At 42.3% G+C, this 22,826-nt stretch overlaps 4 protein-coding genes across 11 annotated transcripts in view; 1 reads left to right on the forward strand and 3 right to left on the reverse strand.

The window, feature by feature from the left end:
* Positions 1–5,064, reverse strand: part of LOC122403809 (beta-1-syntrophin) — a 348,571-nt gene extending 343,507 nt beyond the window's left edge. Inside the window, exon 1 of one of the 2 annotated variants that reach the window (XM_043407560.1) lies at positions 3,627–5,064. The gene's annotated coding sequence lies outside the window, so the exon portion shown is untranslated. Of the gene's footprint in view, positions 1–3,613 lie in introns of both variants that reach the window. The other variant, XM_043407552.1, reaches the window with a different exon arrangement.
* A 2,506-nt stretch (positions 5,065–7,570) lies between these two features.
* Positions 7,571–14,679, reverse strand: LOC122403821 (purine nucleoside phosphorylase). 2 transcript variants are annotated; one of them, XM_043407579.1, is made up of 6 exons: positions 14,359–14,679; positions 10,121–10,215; positions 9,767–9,945; positions 9,276–9,451; positions 8,213–8,403; positions 7,571–8,148 (listed from the first exon to the last, which is right to left on the reverse strand). In XM_043407579.1, exons 1-6 carry the CDS (start codon positions 14,466–14,468, stop codon positions 7,925–7,927), a joined length of 975 nt encoding a protein of 324 aa, XP_043263514.1. In that variant the 5' UTR covers positions 14,469–14,679; the 3' UTR covers positions 7,571–7,924. The 2 variants fall into 2 exon arrangements, with proteins under 2 accessions (XP_043263514.1, XP_043263508.1); XM_043407573.1 differs by having other exon boundaries at positions 9,767–9,975.
* Positions 14,680–20,057: 5,378 nt separating this feature from the next.
* LOC122400015 (N-alpha-acetyltransferase 38-A, NatC auxiliary subunit) lies at positions 20,058–21,221 on the forward strand. Of its 3 annotated transcripts, XM_043401192.1 has the most exons (4): positions 20,058–20,107; positions 20,214–20,372; positions 20,454–20,518; positions 20,967–21,221. In XM_043401192.1, the coding sequence occupies exons 2-4, from the start codon at positions 20,306–20,308 to the stop codon at positions 21,207–21,209; spliced, it is 375 nt and encodes a 124-aa protein (XP_043257127.1). In that variant the 5' UTR covers positions 20,058–20,107; positions 20,214–20,305; the 3' UTR covers positions 21,210–21,221. The 3 variants fall into 3 exon arrangements, with proteins under 3 accessions (XP_043257127.1, XP_043257135.1, XP_043257118.1); XM_043401200.1 differs by lacking the exon at positions 20,214–20,372 and having other exon boundaries at positions 20,069–20,107; XM_043401183.1 differs by lacking the exon at positions 20,058–20,107 and having other exon boundaries at positions 20,146–20,372.
* On the reverse strand, positions 21,181–22,615 carry LOC122399992. 4 transcript variants are annotated; one of them, XM_043401162.1, is made up of 7 exons: positions 22,453–22,615; positions 22,296–22,385; positions 22,006–22,208; positions 21,759–21,882; positions 21,480–21,681; positions 21,359–21,408; positions 21,181–21,291 (listed from the first exon to the last, which is right to left on the reverse strand). In XM_043401162.1, the coding sequence occupies exons 2-6, from the start codon at positions 22,347–22,349 to the stop codon at positions 21,374–21,376; spliced, it is 618 nt and encodes a 205-aa protein (XP_043257097.1). In that variant the 5' UTR covers positions 22,350–22,385; positions 22,453–22,615; the 3' UTR covers positions 21,181–21,291; positions 21,359–21,373. The 4 variants fall into 4 exon arrangements, with proteins under 4 accessions (XP_043257097.1, XP_043257104.1, XP_043257081.1 ...); XM_043401169.1 differs by having other exon boundaries at positions 21,271–21,408; positions 21,480–21,651; XM_043401146.1 differs by having other exon boundaries at positions 21,271–21,408.
* Between the last annotated feature and the right edge of the window lie 211 nt (positions 22,616–22,826).

The raw sequence follows: 22,826 nt of genomic DNA on the forward strand, positions 1-22,826 counted from the left end.
GCGTGCTCGAACCTACCTAACCAGCGGCTTTGAATACGTAACGCCCCGCACTGCTGCGATTTATTAATAATTCTGCAGGGAAAAAATGCAAAAGTACCTCAAGATTTACTCCGCGATCGAAAATTCGTCCTCGCAACGCGGTGAAACTCCCCTATACGAACGCAAATAGACGAAAAGATGAAACGTTCGACTGGTCGAGGACCCTTCCACCGAACTATGCCAAAGGCCATAAATTATTCAAGTTCGGCAATTGGCTATGCAAATGTTATGCCTTATGTTCGGTGTTTCGAATGGATTCAGAGTATTGTTCCTGGGGAGGCCTCTGTTTGCATTAGACTTATCTAAGCGTATGCTTAGATCATTCTTACGGCTGGCTGAGGAGTTATCGACAGAAATATTGTTTTCTTCCACCGATTTTCCAGCGTGGAAACGAGTATTTTGCGAGCTTGTTAAATTCTCTCTAAGATCGCGATAAACGCATTCTCGATCGCGATATCGGAGCCCTGAAACGTTACCGAAACTAGTTTCGCCTCCGGGATACCTTTTTCGCGCATACTCTCGCAACGTCGATCGTCGCGGACTCGAAATATGCTCGGAGTGGTCCGCGCGGGGAAAGAATAGGATCGCCGTGGGCGCACAACAGGTCTCGGTTTTGCGAAACTCGGGGCGTAAGGGGCACCGATAATCGGATAATATCGTTAGCATATCACCGTGGGTGCTCGCGTTTAATAAAAGCGTCGGTATCGCAATCGCGGAACACGTAGCTGCGCGGGACGGTTATAATTAAAGTGTTTGTCTGTGGGAATTAGTCTCGCGCGGATTCTACCGCCTGCCCACGTGTGTCCTTTGTGTGTAACGCGCGTGCAGAGCAGCTGGAGCGACCAGGATGGACTAAAGGGGGCTATCGTAGCAGAGAGAGAGAGAGAAAGGGAGAGAGAAGGTGGCTGTAGATCGGGTCCCTCGGACGCTTGTATACGGCACTGTCGTGCCCTCGCAAAAACCAATAACCTCGGCAAACGTCGGGCACCGGTTGTTTATGGCCTAAAAGAGAGAACAAGAGGCGAAAAGGAAGAGAAGGACAGCGCCCGAAGGAAGAGTTGGAGGACGAAGAAGGTACGCCGGAGTGGGGGACGGGAAAAAGAAGACAGGCGCCGCTCTAGGGAAAAGGAAACACGTCGCTTCGAGTTCGAGACCGTTTCGTATACCTGCAACGGACTCACCGATGCCTTTAGGAACCCTTCGAACAATTAGGTCGTAACGCCGCCATCATCCGTGGCTACTCGCTTAACCCCCTTTAAAATATCCGCAATAGTGGTTCGCATTATATTCCCAAACGTGACAAAAACCAGTCGTGTTCGTAGTAAAATTAATTGCATTACGAATCTTACGGATGGCGCTCCAAAATTTGTTTGGAACAAACTGAAATGTTTCTCTTATACAGGGTGTTCGACCACATCCGGGGAAAAATTTTAATGCGAGATTCTGGAGGCCAAAATAAGACGAAAATCAAGGATATCAATTTCTTGACTGAGGCTTCGTTAAAAGGTTATTAAAAAATTTCAAATCATTCTGGAAAAAATTATTATTAGCTAGGGGGGTCAATTACAATCATTTTTGGTGAATAGACATACTCCTGAAATTCTATCCATTTTCGAGAAAAAAATTCGAGTAGACACTGAAATTTTTAGACGAAATTGAAAAATTTCAAATCATACTAAAAAAATTATATTTAGTTGCAGGGGTCAATTACAAACATTTTTGGTGAATAGACATACCCCTGAAATCCTATCCATTTTCGAGAAAAAAATTCGAGTAGACACTGAAATTTTTAGACGAAATTGAAAAATTTCAAATCATACTAAAAAAATTATATTTAGTTGCAGGGATCAATTACAAACATTTTTGGTGAATAGACATACCCCTAAAATCTTACCTATTTTTGAGAAAAAAATTCAAGTAGGTAATATAATTTTTAGACGAAATTAAACTTTCAAATCGTACTAAAAAAATTATATTTAGTTGCAGGGGTCAATTACAATCATTTTTGGTGAATAGACATACCCCCGAATTCCTACGCATTTTCGAGAAAAAAAATTCTTTACCGAAAATCTAATATGAGGCCAGAAATGCTTCCTTGAAACATGCGAATCTTTAATATGTCATAATTCTCGAACAGATTGGACGATTTTAATGTTTCAAGAGGCAAACAACGCGTACTTAGGTGAAGAATATGTTGAAAATCCCAGAAAATTCGAAAAGTTGATCCTTATCCCCGTAAAGTTACATAAACCCCATAAAACTGGTTCAGTCTTCAAACGACCATAACTCCTACAATAGTGAATATATTTAAATGAAACTTTTTTCTAAAGTAGAGCTCATGGATACATACAAACAAATATTAGAAAACTTTTCCGTACGGCGTTAACCAAAATTACTAAAAGTGAAAAACGAATTTTTAAGGAAAATCGACAAAGGAGTGTCTAAATTTTTCGATTAAAAAAAAAATTTCAAATCGTTCTGAAAAAATTATTTTCAGTTGTAGGGGTCAATTACAATCATTTTTGGTGAATAGACATACCCCCGAAATCCTATCCATTTCTGAGAAAAAAATTCGAAAAGGTGTGAAATTTTTCGACGGAAAAAAAAATTTCAAATCGTTCTGGAAAAATTATTTTCAGTTGCGGGGGTCAATTACAATCATTTTTGGTGAATAGACATACCCCCGAAATCCTGCTCATTTTCGAGAAAAAAAATCCAGTACTGGCGGAACTTTAAAAATTAATAACTTTTTAACGAAGCCTCGATCAACAAATTAGTATTCTTGATTTTCGTCTTATTTTGACCTCTAGAATCTCCCAGTATAACTTGTGTGGATACGATTGGATACGAGAGGTTACACGCCAAGAGGGCGACTTAAAATACGCTCGATCGTTCTTTGCAGAGCAGTTTACCAGCACGAATGGTCGCACGATTGTCCTTTGGTTTTCATGGAAATCGTAAACGCGACCCTAGTTAGGCGATACGTCAAAAATGGACGTGTCAACGCTACGGGGGGAACGAGTTCGTTCCAGTAACGCGATTTCCTCGGTCAAGATGTCAGATGGACGGGATAAGACGACAAAGTTGGAATTCCGTACGCAATTCTGCCATGTTTCTAGTGGATCAGCCGTTCGAGAAACCACCACGGGGCAATAGTTGAAATTGAAGTAGCAAGAATCCGGGGAATGCGACGGAACGGTGAACCCCGAGGAGAGAGTTTAAAACAAGAGAAATTGAAAATCGTACGAGTTACACGCTTTGCGTTCGAAACTTTCCGGGGGCCCACGAATTCGCGACGCTCCGAACCTTTGTTTTTTTTTTTTTCGCTCGAGATCGCGGGATCGCTCTTTCGACGCGGTCGTTTCTAAACTTACGCTAAGCTTAATCGACGACAACGCGCGCGAACGCCTGCATAAAGTATACATAAGTTCGAAAAGAAATTGGTAAACGACGAGCGGGAAAAGAAATTCGTACGTGAACGCGTCCACATTGTTCGGGGGGTAAAAAGAGAGAGCTTGCTTGCAATGTATACTTTACACGGTTAGCGCGGGAAAAAAAGAAAAGAACTGTTTACCTTGTCGACGTACCTCGGAAAAAGACGAAAGAATCAAGGCACGAGACGAACCAAGCAAAACAAAACGGACAGAGTTTGAGGAGCGGGCGTGCTTCGGGATCCAACGTAAAATAAACGGGTGCGCTCGTCAGAGGCGTTTGCTTCTACGATGATTTACCGTTTTACGCGCGTGTATGGGCATATGACTTCCGGTAGGCAATAGGGGGCACGAACTGGCCTGGCCTGCTTTTCTTTCTACGGCTAAATCAGAAGACGGTTGTCGTTCCTTCGATGGATAACCAGCGTGTGTCCCGGTGTGTCTCGTCCACCGCCGCTCTTCGCTCTTCTCTCACACCACGCTACGCGTCATCGGCGGCCCGGTTAATACATTCGACGAGACGCGTCAGAGTCAATGACATAACCGCCCGTCGGTTCGCCTTTCAGCAGCCTCGACATGTTTTCCCGTCCTTCCCTCTGCGTCCTCGATATCTGCGCGCTCTCCGGCGTTTACGTTTCTATCGTGATCAGCCGCTCTCCTCTCCTACTAGCGCGCGCGTAGACTCACTTTCGCCGGTAAGGAATCGCGCGCCGTGGCGACGCGAATTCTTTCGCACTCGAATTACCGATCGCGCTGGCTCGCTCGTGCGCGCGCGCCGCACCGCAAAACGCGACCGACTTCAAACCGAAACGAGTTTCCCAAGTCCACGGAAGACACACGCCCCCCTCTCCAGCGTGAATCGTACCCGGCGGTTGATTAATTAGCCGACCCCGCTCGGCGCGTCGTTAACGCCAATAGTCCGGACTCGAGTAACGGACGATCGGAACGATCACGAGCGAACGCGTACGAGCATCGCGTCGCGGTTCCGTTCTTGCACACCGACCGCGACAGACAAACGAGACGACGACGCTCGACACTGCCGTTAAGACGTCGCAACGACATCGACGACTGCCGAAGACCTCGATCGGAACCGAGCGGTCACGATTTCTTCCAATAGTTTACTGGCGATCGTCGACAGGGTTGAATTCCCGGCGAACAGGCACGACGACGGATGCGGCGAGACGCACGCCGGAAACAAACGATTACACGTTCCCTCGCGTTTTACGTTTTGAAAATCGAGGTTGCTGGCGTACGCGATCAAGCGTCGAAGGATACGAGTAAAGGCGCACGTCACTTTCAAGAACCGGTCACATCGCCGACAAGACGGCCACCGCGAACACCAGGAAACCGAACAACCAACAACCGCGACGTCACGAGTCGTACTAACTTGACTAGCGGCTCGTCCGGCCCGATGGACCTATCGCGAACGATGGGAAGCGGCGCTGGATGCCAGACGCAAGGGGTGAGACTCGCGACGACCGACCGTGGCGCCATCCACGGTCGCCTATCCAAGCATCGAACGTTCTCGCTCGCCTTTATCGACGAACTGGTAATCTAAAATGTTGCACGCGGATACATGTAAACAACAATAATTTTTTATTTAACGGCTCGATGCCCCTTTCTATATATTTAAAATGAGAAGCAAAAGATTCTCGAATATCTCTGCTACTCGTCTATATGTCTCGAAGATAAATTAATCTTTCACGAGAATAAGAAAGAGAAACGGAAATCGTACAGCGATATCAGCTTTCGCTTCGCATCTAATGAAACGAACGCTGATGCTCTATCATTTATTCCATCTTCCGTGTACGCTTTAATTCGCAGAAACGAAAGGTTTTTATCCGTTCGGCATATTGCGGCGCAATCACATTATGCGTCTCGTTTCGCGTGGAACGTCGAGAAAGCAAAGACCGTGAAAAGGGAGAGACTTATAAAGATACAAAACGGGATTACCTTATCAGTCTTACTCTCCGAAACAATCAAGACGTCCGCTCTGAATTTCATCCCCGTGGCCCGTTCTTCCTTCGGAAGTTCCCGACTTCTTTCGCTCCCCGAACATTATCGCGGCCGGAATAACTGGCGGGAAGCAGAGAGGACCGAGTATACATCATCCCTCTCGGCCGACTCCGCCCGGCCGTATCTCGATTATGGTATTGCTGTCCCCCGGAAGCATCGGTAAACGAAAGATATACGACGGCTCCGCGCTAGACGGCACGGGGAAAAAGTTTTATCTGCCGTTTCAGAAAATATCAATAACTGATCCCCCCGAACAGTTTCTATTCGAACATGGGAATATACGGACAGAGAAGACTCGAGTCCGCTTTCGTTTCCCCCTCCCTCCCGTCGCGGGAATGCCATACGGAACGTGCCCGAGCGTATCCCCTTTTCAAATCGGAATGCACCGGTATCGCGTAGACGTTCAGGAACTACCCCATTCCGAAAGATGGCACGTGTCGTTGCCAGCGTGGATTTACTGGTTAGAATCCGTTTCGAGGCGAATCCGGAAGACCGAGCGCCGGTCCTCGTCTCGTAGTTACTCTTCGGTTACGCGATTAATCCGAGCGAAGCCGGCTAGAGAGATCGTCGTTACGAGTGAATTCGAGTACCCGGTGACACTTGTCAGACGAAATCGAGGTCGAGCTGTTAAATTATGAATCCGCGAATCGGAGCGTGAACTTTCGAGCACGCCGACGAATACTTTGCATCCCTCTCCAAACCCCCCCCCCCCCCCCCCCCACCCCCGTTCGGCGACCCCGACTCTCAGGGTTAAAAAACAAATCGGCCGAACCGATCGCTCGAAACATTTCCGACCGTTCGCCCGTCCGATCGCTGAACAAAGGGTAAAGTTTAATTAGGCTTCCGCGCGTGGTCCCGAGCACCGGTGCATTATGCCAAAGTTACGAGTACAGAAGCGAACGGAAAACGCGGAACAGTCGTCGTCTACCGTCGAGCATCGGGCACTCCATAATTACGCCGCTCAAAATCGAGTCGATCGCGTTGTTCGAAGCCAGTTAGGAGAATGTTTGCTGTTCGAATATCCGCTTTGCGACAGAGAGATACAAGGAAGAAAAAATGGCGATTGCTCGGGTACACGGGCCAATGGAAACAACGCGTTTGTCACTGGCGGGCGAATTACGTTTCCCGGTGCTCGGGAAGATCAGACGGAGCGCGGCGAATTTCTTTCCCGATGTCAAACGATGATTTCACGGGGGAAGATGGTAATGCGAAGAGAGCAACTGCGGCGGAAAACGAAGACAGGAAAAGGGCCGACTGCAGTATGGTGCCTCGCCGTTCCGAGATTTATCGAAGCCGAACACCGATGCATTAGCGACGGAAGAGCGCGGAAACGAGATGAAGGTAACGAAGCGAGGGAGGAAAATCGACGAGGGTGCCGAAGAGAGGAGGCATCGACCAAACCCCTCCACCCTTAACCGCTCTCCCCCTCTTCTTAATGCCGAGGAGGTCCCTCGAGACGTGTAACGAATCAATTGAGATCAGACGTTCGCGCGCGCGCGAGACTTTGAGTTCGAGTAACTCGATGAATCCAAACGAATGCGAGTACGACCGTAAATCGGCTCGTTCTACGCGTCCTTTTGGGTGTTCTCGAGCACTCGATACGATGCACGCGTACGTAAACGTCGTCTTACCTATTTAATAATCGCATTCTTCGCATCCGGTCTTCTCCCGGACGTCGATCCGAATTTGGAGTACTGTAACATTCAACGAATAATAAAGTCTATGTTAGCGTCTACTCCAAATGTAAAAAGCTGTCGTAAGTAAAATTGCTACTTTTTCTGAACATCCGATGAGCTGGGAAAACAAAACCTGTTGCATTAGCGACGCGACGCTTATGCAATTGTGTTTATCAACCTGTCGTCTATCCCCGTCCGCTTCGGTTGGCCGTTTCAATCGTTGCTGATAACGTAGCGGGCGTGTAAACATGCCTAATACGATCCACGCCCTCGTCAAGTGCCGATGCTCGATCTGTAATATAGTTTCTCTAAGTCGACAGACTCGACGCGACCGAAACTCATCGGACAACGATGTATTATAAGTATCGTACGAGTCTCGACGGGTGATTTTCACGTACGAATTCCATAAAGTAGGCGATGGCGGTTTATCGGTAACGAATACCCGTAGATCCGTCTTTATTAATAATTTTGTACAGACGTGGAACGTGCAATGGAACATTTCTTGAATTCGTAGATAGTTCGATAGCACTATTTATTCCCCTGCAAACTTTGCACTTTCCTCGAGAGCGTTTTCAGCTATCGCGGACGAAATACTTTCGGAAAAAATATAAGAACGATATCACTGACTTCACTGTTGCTCCTCATTTTCGAACGCTGATAGAACTCGCTGAGAACGATTGAAATTAATTCACATGTCTCTGCTATGCTGTATTTTATATTAAACGTATAAAAAGAGTGAGAAAATGTTGAGAATTGTTCGAATCATTTCGTCTCCGAGTTTATAATATTCTGCAGGCGCAACACGATACGCGACACGTACTCCTGGAGCATCGTTTGGCTCGCCTTTCCTACGTCTATCACTTCCTCGTGGTTCGTTTCGTCGTGGTTCCCGTACTCCATGATGCACTTATTCGTGATCAAGCTGAAGGCGAATACGTCCATGTCGCAGTGTTTGGCAGTGATTACTTCGTGAACGGTGGACATACCTAGAAATATAGAGAAATGTCAAGCTGGTCCGAGGTTTTAACCTTTTAGAACCTTGGTACTAACCGACGGCGTCGACGCCGACCATCTTCAGCATCCTCACTTCCGCGACGGTCTCGAAATTCGGCCCACCCAGGCACGTGTAGACGCCTTTGTGCACGATGTCGGCGATGCCCATCTCGTCCGCTACATGTTGGCCTATTTCTAAAAGATACTTGTTGTAGGCCTGGGTCATGGGTGGGAACCTCGGACCAAATCTGAAAAACGAACAAAGGGGCCACGGTGAAAGTGTGTTCAAAGCGGTGGACGGAGAATTTTCACGGGATCCCGTCTCGTAGAAAACAATCCTCGGGTAGAAAAACCGGCAACCGTGTTTCACGGACCCCATTAATACATAGGACTGGCAACGAAGGAAAAGGAAAAAGGGGGATGGACAATCAAGAAGCCAATTTTCGTTGGCTGCCGGATGAAAGGTCAACGTAAGCTCGACTGAAAACGAACGAGACGGGAAAGCAGATACGAAAGATCGAACGAATGAGAAAGAAATAAAACGAAGGGAAACGCGGAAAGCTGGAGGGAAATTCTTGCGTAAATACATCGATCAGATTCTTTATGTCGTCGGGTAAATAGTTCATCAATCCGATTCAAGGGGTTGTTCCGACGGAATAGATTAATTTTATTCGGTAGCTTCGCGATCCGCGAGCGAACGTCGTCCAAGACTTTCCTTCCGGAAACGAGCCCGAAAGCCTTTGTCGAGCTGAAGCGGATTCGAATTCATTGCCGTTCACGCCGTGAATCTCGCCCGGGCTGCCTCGTTTCTTTATTTTTTATTCTTATTTTCCCCGTTCTAGCTCGCCCCCTTTCGATTCGTCGCACTCGAATCCTCGTCGGCTGTTCGTTGATTCGCTCGAACGCGATCGGAGCCCGACGCTAATTTCTGGCCCGTCGCGACGACGCTTTGATCGCTTTGCTCGTCCCCCCCCCGCGTGAAAATTGGAAATCGAAAGGGGGGTAAAGGAGGCCCGTAACAGCTCGAGAAAGAAGCCTCGTCGTACGACGCGGATGAATGGAGTAACGCGAGAACTGTTTCATAACGCGACGCAGGACAGGGAGAGCAGGAAGAAGATACCTGTCGTCGTTGGGTCCATGAAGCGGGTTATTCCCCGCAAAACCCATCATGTTCACGTGATCCTTCACCATCATAATGTCGCCAACATTGTACGTGGGATTTAGACCTCCCGCCGCGTTTGTCGCAATCAGATGGGTCACGCCCACGAGCTTCATAACTCTTACTGGCATCGAGCACTGTCCGTGGAAATGAGAGAACAATAAGCATTTGGTATTCCGATTACAAAAATTTACAGCGAGTTATCTTTTTTATCATAAATGTTTACGGAGTTAAACAAAAGTCGTTGTAACGAGTTTTGGGCATGCCTTTATCGCCCAAACTAGAACAATTAAAAAATGAGGACGTTTCTTTTAATAGGACCTGACTTCGATGACCTGTAGTATAGTTTGCGTTATTTTTACTTGTAAGAAATATTGCTCTCGAAATATGAATAGATATAAGTCTGTGATTTAAAAAACAAAGAGGATCGCAATTATTGCGAGCGTACATACCTTCCAGAGCGGATAACCTTCGTAATGATGAAACCTCCCTTGCATACACATGACCGGGACGCCCTGGAGATAACCGAAGACCATCTGACCTGCGTGACCCTTGACAGTCGATACAGGAAAATTGGGGATTTTTTCATAAGAGAAGGACTGCTTGTCGTCGAGCATGTCCGCCAGCGAACCTGGACACAACTCGTTTTGTACAATTGTTTCTGTATGGGAATAAGAAAACGCATAAACTAGCGATATATATGCAATCGGGACCCAATACCGACGACAGCAATAAGCAGTTCAGCGTGTATCGAAGCGAGCGGACGTGCAGTTTACCAAAGCCATCGGAGATAAAACATCGCTAACCTATTCCAGAGCCGCATATTATTCCAATCCTCGGCCTGATTCTGATGCGGTCTAAGAAATACTGTGCCGTTTCCTGCAGCGACTCGAACGTGTACCTAAAAAGTTTTTTTAACTAAATAAAATAAAATAAAATTTTAGCTTCCTTTCATTTACAAAATTGCAAGATCGTACAATTAAATCTTTGTCCTCGCCCTGGTCAATATTTTCTAAATGCTATTTCTACGCTCTGGCCAAATTTTCATAGCGGACCAAACCGGCCATTTTGTGCGCTCTACTTACCCAGAGGTGGGTACCGGTTGAGTTTTAAATTTCAAGTGCCTCGAATATTATGAAATCTAGGGTTGCCAGGCGAGCAGAACTTCTCGGAATTTCTCCTGGAAAAGTAGGAGTGGGGGGAATGGGGAATAACACGCGGCGTGCGTAAATGAGGATGATGACATCTTTGCAAAAACGGCGGAACACAATGAGTTATTTCATCATTCGAATTTGTACAAATGGCATAGTTACATACAATATCATTGAGGAAGTAACTTTGATAGAAGGATAATAAATGTATAAAATGTATACAAAATAGAGTATATTTGCAAAAGTACATAAAAATATGAGTAAATATTAAAAATAGATGTTACACATACACATATACCATACAATACAATCCAATAACAATTATTTTCAGTCTCTCCACCTTCACCTGTTGTATCATCTGAAAGCAGAATAATCTATTTCTTAGTTTTGTCCTGTCGATATCCACATGAATTAACAAGTGTTATAGTATTCTTAAATATAGATGCATTACTTTCTTTCTTCTTAGTCTTTTCTTCACCTAAAAAGTAGAGTGCTAGCCTAAACCACTCATCTTTTACTTTACCAACATACTTTCCAACGTGTGTTTCTGGAGAAACTTATTAATATTTTTCAGCACTTGTTTCACTGCATGACTTATAATGAAATATATAGAATAACACATGCATTGAAGAACTCATATTTCTTTATTCGCTTGTAGGAATCGAGATTCTGTCATTTTGGTATCTCTTTTCAAGAGTAACACTCACATTTGTTTTATGTATATTAGTATCACCATGCTTGAGAAGCTGACTTTTTCCAACAACAAGAATAAGATCTTTGTCCACTCTTTTTACCCAAGTCCTAGAGCTGGATCACAAAACCACTTGTCGCTAAATGGTTACCTTCTATTGGTTCTTTTCCTTGGAAGACCCATGCTGCTACACTGCCTATTTATAAAATATCCATTATTATTCATTATTCATACTACAATAATATATTTATACATACCAAGAGAGTTCATAATCTCGCTCGTAACTAAGAATTTTCGACGTGAATCCTTAAATTGTATCGATATAAAAGTATTAAATGACTTACCAGATTGGGCACCCATATTGCACTTCCAAAATACAAAACAAACTATAAAATCTCACAAAATACACAAAGCGTTAGTACACAAAAGCATCACAAACAGAGTGACTAACATGGCGTCCCCGCGACCCACGCTACACTGCCGCGCTACACTACCGCGCATGCGCCGGACACGGACGAGGTAATTTCCCCACTCCTACCCCTATTTTCAAAATACGGTTATGAAAGTTCTGCTCAAGAGTAATTTAGTAGAATGTATGTGCACTAGAAGCGTATATTTATATAGATTTATGTTCAGTTTGCCTATTATTGAAATTAATTTGAGTCTACCTGTAGTAAATGAGAATGCTCAGATCTCGAAAACTTTGGAAGAGCTATCCGAGGACATTACAGTACTATTACAGATATTTGATTATTCTTTATTCGAGTTTACAACTATTCTCGATATACCAAAACAATACGACTACCAGTGCGACTGCACAGAATTGCGAAATCACGGCGAGTAAACCTGGTCTGCTGTTATCTCGTACGATAGCAAAATACACAAGAAGAGAGTTCTTGGAGAAATCTGGCAGCATGGATTTTAATTTACCTGAGTTAAGAAGGGAGTTCAATTAGTAGAGTTTGCATTTAAAGTTATCTACGAAGTATGCCCAGAGAAAACAAGTAAACACGCAAACTGCAAGTCGCCCTAAGCCTGCCAGGCAAGGATTCCATAAATAAATAACAACGAATATGCAAAAGAAAGCATTATCGAACTCGAAGCATGGACGAGGTACAATTGCTTTTGGTAAATTTCCAGAGAATGATCCGACAATCGCGACAATGAGACGGGGAGCTCGCCACGAGGATCGGAATGCGGTGCCGTAAGGGACATCGAACAATAACTCGTCGAATACGGTTGAATATGCATTCCCGTCGCCGATCTAGCCAGTCTGAGCCTGAATCCGCGGCATTCAGACGCGTGTCTGAGAATCGGTTCGGGCGGGCGTCTCGCGGAGGAGCTATGATATAGCCGCGGGTATGCCAAACGTCATTAGACCAACCGCATTCGCGGATGCTCCATCGTAAAACGGGATTGTACGGTCCCCGTTATGAATGGCAAATGCGAGGTCGACGATTATTATAACGACGTGAATGCGCATCGCTCGGAGGCATAGCGTGGATTCAATGACGGCCTCCGCGAATCTGGCTAGAATATCGCCCGGCTCTGATCTCGAATACGGATGCGCGCCGCGGTCCGAAACGCTCGCAGCGTCTTCCTTCTTCGGATTTAATCGTTCCCCGACACTCTGCGCCGCGGTCGCGGATACGAGCGGGGCGCATCGACGCTTTAAACGTCCGCCGTTTATCCGCGTCGAAGATCGATACGCCTTTTTGTTTTCCACGCACGCGATGACCCGCCTGTTTCGCGAAACGCTCCGGCGGCGCTCAGGTGAAGTGCGCGCCGCTTTCAGGTACCGCGTCCCATTTTCTCATCGCACGTTTCGCCGAGTGTATAAGAGCACGGCGGAAAAGTCTCCGCGATACGGGGAATATCGAGCGCGCGTTTCGAGCGAAACTTTCCCCCCTCCCGTTCTTGCAAAAAGTTTAATGTCACTCCGGATTTCTATGCGCCGATTCGAGCGCGAACGACGGGACCGGGGGAAGAACGGGACGCGGCGGAAGGAAGAGTCGAAGCAGAGTGCGCGGTAAATATTAAATGTATCGAGTAAAAATTCATCCCGGGCAAGCGAAACGGTGAACGTAACGCGGGGAATAAAATAGACGATCGATATAGCCGAACGCAAGGTGTCGTAATTAAATAAGAAACGCCTTCCGTATCGGGGCTTTGGCGGTCCGTGAATGGAAGGGTTAATAGCACAAGAAACAGCAGAGTGTCCGGAGTAAACTCGAGCTACAGAGAGCATCCGTAGCTTTGACGATAGCGATGTTGTTATGAAACGGATTACGAAACAGCAAAAAAAATTGGTCGTCGGCCGATGATAAATCGACGATTACAAGTTCCCTCTTTCTCTTCCTATTATATTTGAACGTCACTTTCAACATCGATGTTTTTAACTTTACGTTCGCGTATTTTTCTTAGTAAATGCAACAGTTTTCGTCAAATATTTTATAGAATCGCGCGGCGATAATTAACTCTCTCGATACAGCAAGGCTATTCGCGAAGACAAACTTCTTACGCAAGTTGTATTGGAATTAGAAATAAGTGGGTGATTATAGTCGCCGGTAGAATGCAACGAGCATGCAATGGGTGATTGTAATCACTGTTAGCATTGAAAGGATTAAATATCGTGTCGTCGATACGAAGAAATTGTAAACTGAAAACTGTAAATTGAGAACTCGAACATAACTTGCAGTTAATAAATATCATCGGATCGGCGGTAACTCGATAGTAGACCATTAACTTTTGTAATTAGCTAGGGAATAACGCGCGGCTGCGGTGCACAACGAGGGTCAGAAAAGTCCCGAGTAATTAGTTGTGTTTGGAAATTTCATACACATTCTGGAGGATGCCTAATGTGTATCCAACTACTGGCCAGTCTGCTAGCAGTGTCAAACTCTTTCGACGTTAATGAGTTCGCGGAAAAGCAATGAACTGTAAATGGATTGACGTTTCACTGTAATTCCTCGAGCTCCACACGCCTGTGGAACAGTATGGCGAGAATCAAGATGTAGGACTAATAGAAATAATTACATGTAATAAACGTTATTGTATTTTAACGGTCCTCCTCCAACGCGACGTGACTCGATGAACACATTCGACACGCGTTATCGTTTTAACCGTACACACCAACAAAGAAGCATGCTTAGTTCGGGCTGGGTGTATATAAAAATGTTGAGTTTCCATGCATTCAACTTACGAGTCGAATTGATGTTTAAGGACCGTGTTTATGAATTCATCCTCCGAAGGTCGCTTGATCGGCCGGTAATGGTTGTTGCTGTTGACGATGTCGGGTCCTGTGAAAGCCATTGTTCCACCAGCGTCGATCCAGTAGGAAGTGTCGCACCACGTTGAATCCGCGCGAAAGGAATGAAAAATAAAAGTGGGAGAAGAACTCGTTAACGGTCGGTCAACGCGCGCGATACAACGTTCCGTATCGTAGATTTTACGAAACTCTACGGACAGCGGGCTGCTGCAGCTCCAATCGCTTGGCTGTTTTATACGAAACTCGGCGCAACGGAAAAAATATGTGCTCACACGAACCGGCCAATCGTTTCGGACGAATACACTAGCCTTCCTCCAATCCTCACGGAGTTCAAGATGGTGGGGAAGTCGGTGGAAGGTAGGGGCCCGCGATGATAACACATTACGAACTAAGTGCTCCAATTGACACTGCTAACAGTGCACTGTTATTTATTTCACGCGACTATATCGCTATCGACGATAGCCGTTTCTCGAATATTTCACCGAGCGCTCATTCACGAAGCTCTCCTACTTTAATCCACCGTCATCCTCCTGTATCTTATCTCCAAGGGTTAGTTATACGAACGCGAGCAATTATTCGAATATTTGCAACTTGGACGATTGATCTTACCACACGTGACAGCTCCGATGCACGGACACGTGAGCTCCTCGACGCATTGGCGTCATCGGGACGATGTTTCCACGCGCGTACGAAGGACCAAATGTCGGATTCAAACATTCCTGTTCTAATATAGGTTCGTTATAAAGTTTGTAATATAGGTTTGTTATAAAACAATAAATGTTTATTACCATGGAGGGACCTTGCGTGTCCAGTAGCACAGTGGAATATGGCTGATAGACTGTGAACTGGAGTAGGGATGTAAACACTGGCAGTATATATGCATGTAGACATGCGCTCTCTGGAGCAATTAACTTTCAAACGGAGCAGGCCTGTTTCACTATTTTCTCTTCTCATTCACAGTGTGCTCTAGCCAATGACTATGGAATAACGATGGAATTTGCAGTCTTGAGAGTCTCTCGCTTCAACAAAGAGTTAATAGCGTTTTATCAATTTATTTTAAGACAAAGTCGCGTATACGCGTCATCCGTACCTCGTCAAAGAATCTGAATGAAGCGTATGCGTGTCACCCGGCGCCAATGTGATAATTGCATCACGCGCTCGCAGTGTCTTTGCAAAACTCGTACACCTTGCTTGGCTAATAAGCGGGAAGTTCGGTTGGCTTTCTCTCGACGAACAGCACTCGCCTGAAAAAGCAAATCTGTTGTTTTAGATTAGATATTTCGTTATTACGCGATAGCGTCCCCCTTGTTCCCGTTCCGTTGTTACAATTCGAACCTGTTGCACTCCGAGGGAATTTCAAGTTCTTTCGTTATCGACGTCGTTGTGACCTTTGCAATTGAGAAATTATTCTAGCCGTTCGGAGTGATCATTCTGATCGCCGACGAGCCCTCGATCTAATTTTCGTCGAACCATCTTCACGAAAGTGTCCATCGTTCCTGTAAAGAACACCTTTATTAGTACATTATAAACCTGTATAATAGTTTTTAGTCTTTTACTCTTTTTCTTTGCGTTGCATAGAACGAATCAAACTGTTGCTGCTGACTTTTCACATTGAAAAGAAAACAATTAATTCTAAAGTCGATACATAAAATAAATACTAAGACAAATTTTAAGTCGCGTAGGTTTTGGTCTGACAGTCAATTCCAAGGCAGATTTACTTTCCGGTGATGGCACGGGCTAATTTGAAAGCATATGAATTTTTGATAGCACATATTGCCCCGTGTAACGTGTCGAGCATGACGCTTTATAAACATATTTCGAAAATCTACGCAATGTGGGATCGAATCTGACAACATTGTTTAAATCAGATGTTGCCTAATCCGATGTCGAAGAAAAACAAAACCCATCTCGCATAAACAATTTGTTATCTCCGCGCGCTGATAATCGTTAACCACCAACGTAGTAACAGCCAATTATTATTGCGCGACGGTCCCTCGTTTGTTTACTAGATAAATTATTTTTTTACGAATATCTTGGGTATATCCGATGACTCGTTCAGACAAAATCAATAAATCAGTAAATTGCACGATCGAACAATCGTGGAGATGCTGAGCTTGAAAATTTCTATCAAATCTTTTCAAGTAAGTATGTTTGGCACGCATATTCGAGCATGGAACCAGAGCTGGACAGAATGTAATCTGATTACATGTTCGTACGATAATTACCGTCCAATCGCGATGTGATTATAATGATAAATCTTCAAAGCGCGTAAAAACTAATTATCGTATAATTACACCGTGATTACATGCAATTTTATCGTGGCAAATGTAACGAGATTACACTTTGCGAATAACGTGTCTCTCGGAGGGGAGATTCGTCGAAAAATAGACTCCGATATTACAATTTAACGAAAGAGGGAAAATGTTTGGATAATATCAGATACCGTTCGAATTCTTTGTTCGTTATCGAGGGGATTAAATTCTCGTAATCGAAGCGGAAATCGATGTATTATTCATTCTCGTTCGACTGTGACGTTGACCCGTAACGCGGCAGCCGCGAAACACGTTATTCGTAAAGAATTTTACGCGGGTTCACGGAATCAACTCGCCATTTACGACTACGGTAACTTCTTTGTTCTTTGTTTAATGCCAAACAACTAACACTAGTTCTCTCAGGTCGTTCGAACACTTTTCACATTTCACGAACACTGCCTCGGGAATCTTGTTCGAGTCGTCGGCCTATAAATGCACAGATTACAGTTTCACGCTCTGTCGTATGAACGTAATGGGCCTCGCGATCAAAAATACAAAAGGAAAAGGTGCGTCTCGGAAATCCCGGGTCCGTCGAAAAAGGGAAAATTCATGGCCGTGACTTGCAAACTATGGTTCACCGTGAAGCGGCGAGGCCGGCGTCGAACAGACTGTAAATTTAGTTTTCGTACCAGCCCTCCCTCGTGAGTCGGTGGCTACTTTGCGATGCAACGAGTGATGCATAATTTCGCTGATCGTCTACAAAGAACCGCGACCCTTCGGTCGTAAACAAATTTCGATGGGGCGCTGTTCTACGGGACAGATTTTCAGCGTCACCGAACTTTCCTAATTGAAACTTTATACAGTCGAAGAGCGGAGGCGGTGGAAAAAGAATAGAAAAAGGACGCCGGGAACTTTTCAATGGTATTCAACGGGAGGGCCAATTGGAACGACGCGAGGCGTCGCAACGAACGCGGAAAGTACGCTCGCCTAACCGTGGATCGTGACGTTTGTCGAATTTTAATTTGTTTACCCTCGATATTACTATCGAACGAACTATAAACTAAACAGAATCGCGTAATCAACTCGTTCTACGTCTTGGTAACGGACCATTGTCGTTCGACGCGCAACAGTTAATGATTTCATCTACGATCCTAGAGACGAAGAGTTCGTTTAGTCGCGAACAGGAGCTCCGATTATTCTCAAATGTTTTACTATTCATCGCCACGCCACGAACGGGTTTTCCCAATAATCGCGCGGTAATAAAACCGACGATCGATAATCACGATCTAAGTCGCGAATAACGAAGAACCACGTAGGGCATTCTTTTCTTTCCTATCCGCTACGTTCGATCGCTGTGTGGCCAATTACATTGCTCAACGACGACTTAAACTCACGCTACTTTCACACGACCAAAAACAAAATTCCCGACAATTCATACTTTTAATCGTACAAGTGACGCAATAGGCACTGATGCATTGTTTGCAAAAAATCTCGACGAGATTTTCTTGTGAGTATGATCGAATACGTGTTCGCGATTTTCAATAAGAATTATTGTTTGTATCGACGCGACGATTGCAATGACCCCCTGTTGAGAAATTGACCCCTCTATGTAAGATACGCTTATTTTTGTTTTAATCGCAGCGAAGATAAATATAATAGGCCTGAACGTTACGAAATTGTTCCGATTCTCGCGAGTGATCGAGAACGATCCGCTGGGGTTCTTATTAATCATTGACCCCTATTAAATTATCGTGATAGAACACTTAAAAATGTAATCGCGTGTAAATGCTACGAACTTGGGCGATTTTCGTGTCACGTTCGTTGAACTTGAAAATCGTATCGATGGGCCCCTGTGAGTTGTTTCCCGAGAAATGAAATTCCGCTGAAAAAGGAAATTTTTCTTTTAATCGTAGCGAAGATAAATATAATAGACCCGAACGTTACGAAAATGTTCCGAATCTCGCGGATGATCGAGAACGGATTCGCTGAGATTCTTAGTAAGCATTGACCCCTATTAAATTATCGTGATAGAACACTTAAAAATGTAATCGCGTGTAAATGCTACGAACTTGGGCGATTTTCGTGTCGCGTTCGTTGAGCTTGAAAATCGTATCGATAGCCCCCGTTAGTTATTCCCCGAGAAATTCAATTCTGCTAAAAAAGGAAAGCGCGCGTAAATCGCGTGTACAAAGCATACCTCGGTTTCGTTCCGACAAAAAGGTATAACAGCGCACAAACGCCGCATCTAAGGCACGAGCCGCGGGAAATGCTTTGCTGATAACATCACCGACAAACCCAGGCGAAACGCAAATTCCTTTTTCTTCTTTACAGCATTAATCTCTTTAATCATTATTTTTACCAATGCCACAGGATCAATAAATACTATATCCATCTAGCGGCTATCTGGATGAACTACGTAACGCATTGGTTATACGTAACCAACCGTCTTTGCATATTGTGTTTTATTTCGTATCTTTATGTCTTCTAAATACTTGATATCGCCTTTTTTCATAAATGCATACATAAATGTATATTTCATTAACGATCTATAAAACGATTTACGAACTATTATTAGAAACTAATGTTATAGCGTATATAGCCCAAAGAGACATAGTTTATTTAATTAATAAACGTTTCTATATATTTTCCAATATCTAATTCATTGTACATTGCATGACTGAACTTTCTCTTTAAAAAAAAAATTATATTCTTACTCACTTTATCTCTTTAATTATCACTATCGACCGTAAGTATCTTCAATTTATCTAATTCAGGAGCTCTTTGGATTACGAGTTTTTCTTGAGTTATTCCGAGACCTTGTTTATAGAATCATAATGTAAGCAAATTTCGCAGGCAACAAAGAATTGAAAAAATGAAATTTCTTCGACAACATTACGTCAAACTTAATCTGACTTTCCTCTTTCGTATATCACAAGTTGTCACGTTTCTTTGATCCCCCTCCCCCCTTCTCCTCCCTGTAATTTATAGACAGCTCCTAAATAATTATTTAGAATGAATAAAAAATATATAAAATATATAATATTTACCTGTTATTACTCGAGTACAATTTTGAATACGCATATCCATTATTTCAATATGAAATTATAATACGTGATATATTTAATATTTCATACGAACGTGACCTATATACTCGAATCCATCTAAAGCCGTTCCTCTGATCTGATTTTCATTGCTTCTGAAATATTTATTTCTCTTGATATTTTAATCTAAATTCTAAATTCTAAAATTCAAAAAGTCGTATTCTAACTTAACCTGATAACATTGGCAGCGACATAGAAATAGGAAAAAAACTTGTGAAACCTCAATCCGTGCGACACAAAAAAGCATCGCTTGCAGCGTCTATTCTATACGTTGTTTATGCCTGTACCTTGTGTATATGTATATTCATCTGTGATATTTTCATCGACAAGGTATCTTTTGTGAAATTATTGCCTGATATTATCGCAAATTGTTGTAACAAATAAATTGTCACTTATGAAATCAATTTTCTAATTCTACTTTGTACCGAATGTTTAGATATTCAATATTAATAATGCGACACTCTTTGACTTTTACAAATGCCTTGGTTATATTAAAAAAAGTTATCTTCTGAGAAAGTTTAGCTATAAATGCGTTTCGATAAAATCAACGGAACTGCAAAGAGTCGTAGGAGGGACGATTCCCTTTGTCTGAAAAGTAATTTTGTGGTGTCTGTTGATTATCGAATTGAATTGATTTTTTTTATTCGAAACAATATTTGAATATTTAACGTTATAGACATGAAAGAAGGGCACAATGTATCCAACGTAACGAACGACGGTTGTGTCCATGAAAATGGAGAGGTAATTTTATAATCGAGTATTTTACATGATTGCAGTGCGATCAGTTTTGTTCATATTTCTGTATCGTGGCCGCCAACAAGTATCTTTTCGTGAAAAGTTATGTATATTTTCAATGACAAGATATTTAACCTCTTAACAATGTCAAATAATAATTCATTAATTAATAGCTTTTGTTTTTACATACCATGTTATATCATTTGATTTTTAGTTTTTTTTTATACAATATTCGTTATAAAATCTATTATATAAATAGAAATCAAGGTACATAGTTAAGTGGTTAATGTTCAGGAAAATGTCAACCTAAATAAAAAATATTTCATTTACAAATTCATAAATTTTCTACTCGAGTTGCTTGTAATTCAATAAATATTACATAACTTTCATTTATCGATAACATGTGTACAATACAAACAATGGTAGTGTAAATTTATTTATGCAATTACAATAGGCTGTTAGTACAAAGGACTCCCCTGCAAGGAAGAAATTGCGTACATGGCTAAATCGAAACTTAAAAATAAAAATGACAGATGGTCGTGTCTTAATCGGTTCGTTCTTATGTACCGATCGTGATGCTAATGTGATTTTGGGATCGTGTTCAGAATATCTATCCGAGGATCATACAGAAGCAAGAGCTCTTGGTTTGGCAATGATACCTGGTAGACACATTGTAACAATACATCTTGATGCTTGAGCACCTGTGGTCTTTTTAAATTAGTTGTACACGAACCATTATCCTTTGTTTTCTCATATTATATAGTTCGTCTGTTACTTAACTATTTAGAAAATTTATTTAATACAAATAAATTCATTAAGAAAGAAAATAATAAGATGAAAGGTTACCTTTTAATATATATTCTATGGAGGAACATTGTTATCATTTGTTTTACTCGCTGAAACATAAAAATAAAATAAATTTCTAACATTTAATTAACTATAAATTTAATGATACTATTATGCTTACAATTTCTAATGCATTGTTCTTGTATATCACAGTACTCTCCCTCGAGCATTTCGATATGGTCAACTTCTGTCTTTATACGTTTTAATACGTCGTCAAGTTGTTGTGAAAGACTAAATGATAAATTGTCCATTCCAGATAGATAACTTAGATCTGATGCTGCTACTGCCAGATTCTGTACATATTGAATGTACCCTGTTAATTTCTGATAGAAAAAGTATATTTTAAAACATTTTTAGTCGGTGCAGTACATTGATACAAATTTATGTTGCTTTTTCTTACGTTTAGCTTTTCTTTTTCACTCTGTACTTTTGATCTTACTTCGACTATCATGTCCAAATGTTTATCATTTAAATTATATTCCAAAGATTCCCTCAAAAGAGAGATCAATAAATTTAACAATGTTCTGCAAATTATTGTTAATCATTGACACGAATATAATTGTAATGACATTAACCCTCGCTATTTTTCATATGATTTTAAGTTAATCAACCTTTATATACTTATAACAATGAAATACAAATCTTACTTATACTCGCTACTTGTTCTCATTACAGCCATATGCACAATAGTTAATGTTTGAGTTGCATTGTTTATAGAATCTATTGTCGATTGCTGTATCATATATTCAATAGTTAATTTTTTAATATCAGGGGGTTCAAGATTTAATTTATCTTCAGGCATAGGTTTCTTACTCTCCGAGTGATTATTGAACACAAAACTTGTAGCATACTGTAAAACAAAAACGATGGAACATTTGTTTTATATCAATTTGTATCGTGTAAGATTACAGTATTCGTATTTTTTTTTTAATTATACCATTACAGGGCCAGCCCTCCTCAATAATATTCGAACAGCTCGACACAGTAACATGATTTTTAACAAACAAGCGTCACGATAAAATTTTAACTGTGAAAATTACGAAACAGATTTATTTGCTACATAAAATCATTAATATGGTTAAAATATAACGTACTCTTCATGTGACTGATCTGATTTACACGAACTTAGAAACAAAGTTCTGATTCACGTATTAACAATCGTAATTGTACATACGTACACTTAGAAATTATTAAAATAGTATGAAAATTTGGATCAAATAAACGCTTCTATATTTGTTTACAAATCGTAGGATGCCGTAATTGTCCTTTTGACTTTACTACGACGCCAGAGCTATCTGGTTACATGATATAGAATTACTTTGAAAAATACAACATGCATATACATATACAATTGAAACAAAAGTAGGTACATCGTATATTTAAATTTAATACTATAAATTAATTATACGTATACTATTTGTGGCATCTAACCTTAATTCTAATTAAGAAAATATTAATGACTCACAAA

This window comes from Colletes gigas, unplaced genomic scaffold (genome assembly GCF_013123115.1).
Source record: "Colletes gigas isolate AHSC1104 unplaced genomic scaffold, ASM1312311v1 Colletes_gigas_Sc00002, whole genome shotgun sequence".
NCBI classification, from domain to species: Eukaryota; Metazoa; Arthropoda; class Insecta; order Hymenoptera; family Colletidae; genus Colletes; species Colletes gigas.